The sequence below is a fragment of the Leuresthes tenuis genome, unplaced genomic scaffold (assembly GCF_036924035.1).
Source record: "Leuresthes tenuis unplaced genomic scaffold, fLeuTen1.0.hap1 SCAF_19, whole genome shotgun sequence".
Taxonomy (NCBI): domain Eukaryota; kingdom Metazoa; phylum Chordata; class Actinopteri; order Atheriniformes; family Atherinopsidae; genus Leuresthes; species Leuresthes tenuis.
Window position 1 is genome coordinate 16174516 of NW_027325373.1, and position 7884 is coordinate 16182399.

The window sequence follows — 7884 nt, forward strand, 5'->3', positions numbered from 1 at the left end:
GTTGTGCTGGGCGGCTGTCATGTTTGTTGACTCTTTGAAGTTTTGTCACACAGAAGAAAAACGGCAACCAGCAGAGCTGAAAGATCAAGAGACTCGTTGCTTTCTACATCACATAAACACGCCGATGCTCTTGTGAATAGCTCTGTGACTGGGGATGTGAAAGTGGGAAACTCCTTGTTAAATCTGCTTTGATCACTCTTTCAAAATACATATTAAATAGATTAAAAAAATAAACGAAAAATAGCAACAGAAAATGGAGTGCAGTAGACGGTGGATAGGTTTAGATTTCAGACCATACTTCTCTGCTGGAGTCATTTCCACCTCAGGGAGCAAAAGGGAATCATGTTCACACTGATTGAGTTTGTGTGCAGGGAGGCATCAACATGTCTGATTTGTGAGAAGCAGAGGGAGGTTGACGAAGTCTGATAACATCAGGGTGTAGGTTTGAGCACATAAGCAGTAATACAAGAGTACGTCTGAATACTATCCCACGGGTAAAGTTATGAGGGGCTTTGTAACTTCATTTTGTAGAGCCGCAAACAAAGACCTGAAAAAAAAAAAGACCAGAAGTATATAAATGTGCAGGTCGAAGATTGTTGCTTGAAATTACACAGAAAATCAGGAAACACTTAAGTTGCCAGGATTTAAGTCTGATATAGACAAAATTTAAATGTATAGATGTATCTCATATCCTGCTGATGATCTTCCTAAGACAAAAATAATCAGCAATTCAAAACTGTAAGTAACAAGTATCTGTAGGTGCTCAGCACTTTATGAGCAATCAATCTTCAAAATGGAAAGAAATTGTTCAATCACTGTCATTACTGAGCGATTCGATGACTTTTAACAGTGGAGCGCCTCTCGGTGGAGCATTGTTGAAACTCAGCAGTGACTCACAGGAACCTCTTTTCTCCTTAAAAGCTTATGATTATCTCAACAACTATTGGCTGCAGAGTTGTTGACCTTATAAAGAGTACTAATTGGGTAAAAATTGTTGTGTCACTGCTGTATGAGAGGACATTTGATCAGAGATGTCATCACTTTGCCATAGAGGAAGTTGAAAAGGCTACAGAGGTGATTACGAGTTTATTTCCCCTCATAAATGTGATGTAGCACATTATAAGATTTTCAAAATTCCATACTCCATGCAAAATTATCACACGTTATTGACTTAAGTATGGGAATCTTTCAGCTTAGTGGCTTGAATGTGTTATCAATCAGTGGAGTCCAAAGTCTAAACTCTTAACTCGAGTTTCCTTTGACTTTCAAAGGAGTCCACAATCAGGAAAACACTGTGCAAGTACGGCAGGGCTGCAAGAAGAAAGACAATCACCCAGTTAGTTAAACATGGAGGTGGTAGTATCATGGTTTGGACTTGTTTTGCTGTATATGGACCAGGATGATTTTCTATGATTAATTGAGCAATGAATTCTGTATTGTGCCTGTCATTTTTTAGAGGAAAATATCAATATGTATATTTGTGACACGAATGTCAACAGGAAGTGAGTCATGCAGCAATACAACATCTCAGAGCACACAAGCAGTTTCAGTGTTGAGCAAGTTGAGCAAGCAATGTTGAGGAAATGTTTTGGAAATGCCAAGTCAAAGTCTTCACCTCAAGCAAGCCAACAGAAATGTTGTATAGAAGGCCTAAAGCTACTATTTCATATCAGGAAAACCATAAACATCCCAGAGTTGAAGATGTTCTTTAAGGCATGGCCGGAAATTCATCCAAGCAGATAGCAGGACGGATCTCCATTTTATCACAAGCATTAAAAGCTGCAGTTCAACCTTCTTTGGCTGCTCGTTGAAATGTAATACTGGATCATTTCAATTTCAAAATTTTTTTGACACATACTTGAAAGTTCACATTCTTGCAAGCACCTTTGTATAAGGGATGCACAGATATATCTGTCTGACATTAATATTGGCAGCTTGTTGAGTGCAATCAGCAATCAGCTTATCAGCAAATAGAATAGCATCGAACCGATGGTTTGCCCTGGTTGTGTTTTATTAACTCTGGCAAATAATTGATTGCATTTTTATTTATTTGCATTTTTGCAAGCTTTTTTGGGTACAAAAAGAATGTGTTGGTCCATGACAGTGCTAAAAAGTTTGAGTTGATGGTGGTTTAACAGGCCAAGAGAGCCACTCAATATATGTCTGAAACTTCAGATTTCATAAGGGCTGCAGTGTTGGTAGATGGTTGGACAGGCTAAAACTTGAGCATTGGAAGAATTCAGTTGAGCCATGGAGATGAATTTTCAGTTGACCTTAAAGTTCTGGCAAACCCTTTAGTGACTCAGAGAGGGAAAGTAGGGTGTATTCAAAGTTGTAGTTGGTATGGGTGGAAAACTGTTGACCGAACTGGGGATAATGCCAAGCACTGGAAGGAGCACTTTGAGGACCTCCGTGGTCTGGTCACCACATTTTCCATTAAAGATACAGAGTCTGAGGATTCAGAAGAAATGTGCCACGAGATGATGAAGACTATGGGCATTGTGGGATTTTCCTGAATGACTCTTCAATGTTACACTGAGGTGCAAGATAAGGCCATTTTTAAAAATGGGATTAGGAGTTTGTCAGCAGGGCATTGCATTGGTCTGTTGTTGTAAGGCGGGAGATGAGCTAAAGGCAAAGCTTTTGATTGACTGATTCATTTCCTTCATTACAGTCCTCATCTATGGACACAAGATCTAATAAGTGACGAAAATAATAAGAGCTGTTTAGGGGGGTGGCTGGGTTCAGCCTTTGAGATCCCTTCAAAGGTTTTTCAGGCAAGACCAAGAGGGAGGAGTCCCCGGGGCAGACCCAGAACTTATTGGAGGCATTATATATCATTTTCAGCCGAGGCAGTTCCCCAGCTGGGGAGATGGATGTCTGTGTTTCCCTGTTGTCTCTGTAGCCAAGCCCCAGAAATCACAAGAAAATAGATGGGAGGATGGATATGTAATGTTTCCCAGTAATTAAAAGGGGAACAAATTACAAAAACAATCACTATCAGACATTAGCCAAATTATCATCTTTAAAATCTGTATCGGCCCTGAAGTTTTCAATCGGTGCATAACTTCTCTGTATGTATGCTAAGTGTAACAAATATTTTCTTTATTTTGCTATCTATATCCATTTTTTCCATTTATGTTACCTAACCATCCTCCTTTCCTTCATCTCACATTTTTATCTCTTCTTCTTCATTACTAATTGACTCTTGCATTGTGCCCATGTCATACTCTCATTTACCCCAATAAGTTCATGAATGGCAACTATCAAGGACTGCACTCTTTTTCACTTACTCTGTTTACCTTCATTTGGGGAGCAGTTTTTTAAACAGTTTAGTCTTTATTTAGCTTCATCTTCAAGTTATACATGTAGATTTAATGTAAATTATTAATTTGAAATTGTATGTCTTGCACTGTGTCAGATTTGCAGCTCATTTGTGTTTGTATTTACTTTTACTTGGGATTCACATGAACAATTTTATGCACATGCCTTTGAGAAATAAATATTGCCAAAAGAGCACAACAGCAGTATTCCTGTTCCATTTCAAGACAAAACAACAAAAAGTCGACCTTGTGGTGGCATTAGAACAGAGGTAAGGGGATCATATGGTCATTAGGCATCAGTATTTTTTATGCTAATTTTAATAGCAGTCCATTCAGAAGTAGTAGTTGGTAGCAATATTTGTCTGGAATCTAAATGAATGAGTGACATCAACAATGTTGATAGCCAAGAATTTACTAGAAACCCACTTTTGAATAATTTGCCATGTCATATATTATATATACAGTATATGACAGCAAATATGGGGACCAGCAACCGGCCTTCACAGGAAGCTCCAGCTTGTTCCAGTCTCCTTAGAGTCGTTGGCTTTTTCACAGGAGACATGCAACACTTTGGAGAGTGGGTTAAAAGTAAGTGTTTTGTCCAAATGACATGTCAGTTAAACTAAAGTTTTAGGCCTTAAACATCATGACTCATCTCTGACAGGACAGTCTGTGGCAATCCAGCTGCCGGACAGCATTTTACGAGGCGTGGCCCAGGTCATGTTCGTCAACAACCCTCTTAGTGGCCTCCTCATTCTGATCGGCCTCTTCCTGCAGAACCCTTGGTGGGGTCTCAATAGCCTGCTGGGTACTGCGGTCTCCACTGTGTCGGCCATCTTGCTTAGATTAAACAGGTCAGATGGCATTTCTTCAACTCAACTTGAATACATTGTAAAGAAAAGAAAACACTTTTCATGACACTAAACCATCTTTTTCCTCTGTTTCAAATGTATTTCCTGGAGCTACACTGTCTTTAGCTTTCATACTCAGCTATTATCTGTTTGTTTTCCATGAAATATTTCACACTTGTGTGTACATATGTCCTGTTTACCTCAGGGAGGCTGTTTTAGCAGGATTATATGGCTACAACGGAACCTTGGTCGGCATGCTCATGGCTATATTCTCTACAAAAGGAAACTGGTATTGGTGGCTCTTGGTGCCAAATGTGTTCATGTCCATGATGTGGTGAGTGTCTCCTGAAAAAAAAATGTCACAAAGCTCGTCTTTGAGACAAAGTAGAGAATAGATCTCACCGAAGTTGTACTGTTATGTTTGTCAAGTATAAACAACATGTGCTGTAGTTGTCATTAAGATCCTTGCATAGAATTCCACCAAAAGGTATACAATCAAGGGAGGATAATATTACGCTGCTGTTATTTCCGTCTAATCAGTACTTTATTTCCTGCTTCTGTTCACAGCCCAGTAGTCTCAAGTGCTTTGTCCTCAATAGCCATCAAATGGGACCTCCCCATATTCACCCTGCCCTTTAATATCTTGGTATGTTTGCATGTTGCAGCTACAGGAGCCACTCACCCATACTTTCCACAGGTATATTGCAGACCCACTACACAACAAGACGCTCCGACACAGTACATACAAAAGTATAACTTAAACCTTAAACTTTCAGGTGGATATCCAGCCAAAAATCCATCTAAATGACTCGAGAGAAACCTTTGATATTCCTCAGGTGAATAAATACGAGTACATAATCCATTATACTGGATACATTTTAATAAATTGTACCACTTGTTTAAATAGTCATTAAATTAAGGCTTTCTGTTTGCAGCTATTCTTGTCGGTGCCAATTGGCGTTGGCCAGGTGTTCGGATGCGACAGTCCTTGGACAGCTGGTGTCATCCTTCTGGCCCTGCTGCTCTGCTCACCAACGATCTGTTGCCATGCCATGTTGGGCTCTGCTGCTGGCATGTGTGTTGGTAAAAGACTCATTTGCAGAGAAATATGCAAAACGTGCGCTGTGAGCTTTATCGCTTCAAAAGGCACCGTGGAATGTTTTCTCTATTAGACTGTATGTATGTAATTTTTTTGCTTTACTTCACATAGGTCTGAAAATGATTGTGTTCTCTGATGTGTGATGCAGGAATTGCTCTGGCTGCTCCTCAGAGGGATATTTACTCAGGGTTGTGGGGATATAACAGTGTGCTATCCTGCATTGCCATTGGAGGGGTCTTCTATGGTTTAACATGGCAATCTCACACACTGGCTTTAACATGTGGTAAGCCTGAGCAATATGATTACAAACCATCATTAGATGCATTGGAAAGTCTGTACTTAAAAATGTTTGTAATGTGTTTCTTTCCAGCATTTTTCTGTGCATACATGACTTCAGCAATATCAAAACTAATGTCTGTGGTAAGTTTGAAAGTTTCTTCCGCAGACTAAATGTAATCACCTGCAGTGTCTTTTGGTGTGTCATGCTCTCCTCTCCTTTGACATCCCCTCACAGCTCGGATTACCAGCCTGCACGTGGCCTTTCTGCCTGTCAACTCTCATTTTCCTCCTCCTTTCCTCGGAGAACCCAGCCATCTGCAGGCTGCCACTGTCTGCAGTCTCCTACCCTGAGGAAAATCGGTGCTACCTGAAACGATTAAAAGTCTCTGAAAAAGCTCAGAACAGCAGCCAAGAAGGCGCCTCAGTGGAGATTGAAAGACCAAATGTCCAGCTGGAAGTGGGGAATGATCACAATGATTCTGTGTGATTATAAGAGAAACTATTGTGTCCTGATGTTTACCTCTATAAAAGTGGAACTGTAAATATATAATAGCGATGTCCTGCTTTTCTCTTATCTAACCAGGTTAGTTACGTAAAAATGCCAAGCTTTCCACATAGCAAGTGTATTTTCTGCAGTAGTTATTCTTCTCTGCAGAGGGCAGCATGTCTCAAGAAAAAATGCTGCATTGCCACAATGCATCTAAATCTTACAGTGAGAGGTAATGCTGGAAAGATCGATATATGTATGTAGGCTTTGACCATAACATGTTTTATTAAAGGTCTTCTTTTAGAAATAAACCATTTTTGTTATCTACAACTGCTACACAGTAAAACTCTCAAGGGGAAGAGCCCTTACCATACAGAGTGTCTCATCACTGCAGACAGTGAGCTCTAAAGGAGATTTTACAAAATGCTCCCCCAGCAAAAATGCCTTTGTTACTGCCAGAAATAATCCATCACTGCCTTCTGAACACCAGTCTATTGTTTTCTCTTATTGTGCTCCTCTCAATATAAGACGTTTTATTAACGTTTTATTGCTTATCTGTGTTTTCTACTTTTCTTTAATTCCAACAAAATATCCTCTTCAGGCATCTATAGATCTATCTATCAATCTTCTGTCTTCAGCTCATCCTCCGAACACAACCTCTTTCTTCCACAAGCAAGAAGATATCGATCTCTGTGAAAAGAAGATGTCAACCGACGACACGTCCACAGCTCTGTCTGGGTCTGTGTCTGCATTTATATTTAAGACTCCATCTTTATGGGTCTCTCTCTGTTGCCATCTGCCTCCTTGTCTGTGTATCTAGCGTTCAAAGCACATGGCTTAAGTCTAGACAGTGTGAAACATTAGAGTCAGTCACACTCATAGACATGTGTGGGAGTTGCAGTACATCGGGGGAGAAGGTGTGAGACGAGGGAAGGGGACCAAGTTGAGATTGAGAACATTTCATATCTTTGCCTGGTGGTAAAGTATGACTTGTTATTGGATGTACTAATATACAGCATGTTGCTTCTTTCAGCCCATCTGTGAGCACAATACCCATTTATATTAAATACTCTTTTTCATAAACTTGAAAGAGATTACAGGGGGAACTTTTCCCACCAAAAAAGATCGTTTGGCCGTAATTATTTGTTTAATCTTCTGCAGCCTGTAGGTAAAAGCGACCTCAGAAGTTTCTGTGGCATTTTACACAGTGTCGATTCATCTGCTGCCCTTTGAAGGGCAGAGTAAGTGTTGGCTGTGGGATGGTACAAGATTAGGTTGGTGTCACCTCCCTTGTGCCAATGCTGTGAGCTCACAGCAGTGTGATTCACTTTCCTGAGTCCCCTGCAGGCAACATTTGCTGCTCCCACAAAACATAACCAGGAAGGTTGAGAGAGGGCTCCACCTGTGAGGGGTGATACCTCACCACACTGTCACCTACATACAAGCAGCTAAAAACACGGGTGTCTCTGTACGGGGGGGGCTATTGGGCTGAAGATTGAACTATTTGCCGAGTTTCCTCATCTGCTCAAGTTACTGTTTTGCTGGTGTAAAAATAAAAGTCATTACCAACTGTTCCTGATTTCCAGAGTGCTGCTTTTGGGTCCTAAATACACCCGTTACAAGGGAACTTAGAAGATGTTTAATTGATTTCTTCACCAAAACATCTTCAAGTTACAGTTGTCACCAAATAACAGTATTTTTCTCCTGTGCCTCCATCTGCCTTTTTTTAGAGTTCTGGAAGTGAAATGCAGCTCATTTGGGTTGAGATGAGCTGACTTATTGTTTTACAGAAAAGACTTCAGCTGCTTTACGCTTGCACACTGTTTTAAGTCACGCTGCCGTCCA

At 40.4% G+C, this 7884-nt stretch overlaps 1 protein-coding gene across 1 annotated transcript; it reads left to right on the top strand.

The window, feature by feature from the left end:
• Positions 1 to 3802: 3802 nt before the first annotated feature.
• LOC140277525 (urea transporter 1-like) lies at positions 3803 to 7655 on the top strand. The gene is made up of 9 exons (XM_072372592.1): positions 3803 to 3911; positions 3988 to 4177; positions 4380 to 4508; positions 4742 to 4871; positions 4951 to 5010; positions 5110 to 5257; positions 5422 to 5556; positions 5644 to 5693; positions 5788 to 7655. Exons 1-9 carry the CDS (start codon positions 3803 to 3805, stop codon positions 6037 to 6039), a joined length of 1203 nt encoding a protein of 400 aa, XP_072228693.1. The 3' UTR covers positions 6040 to 7655.
• The last annotated feature ends 229 nt before the right edge of the window (positions 7656 to 7884 follow it).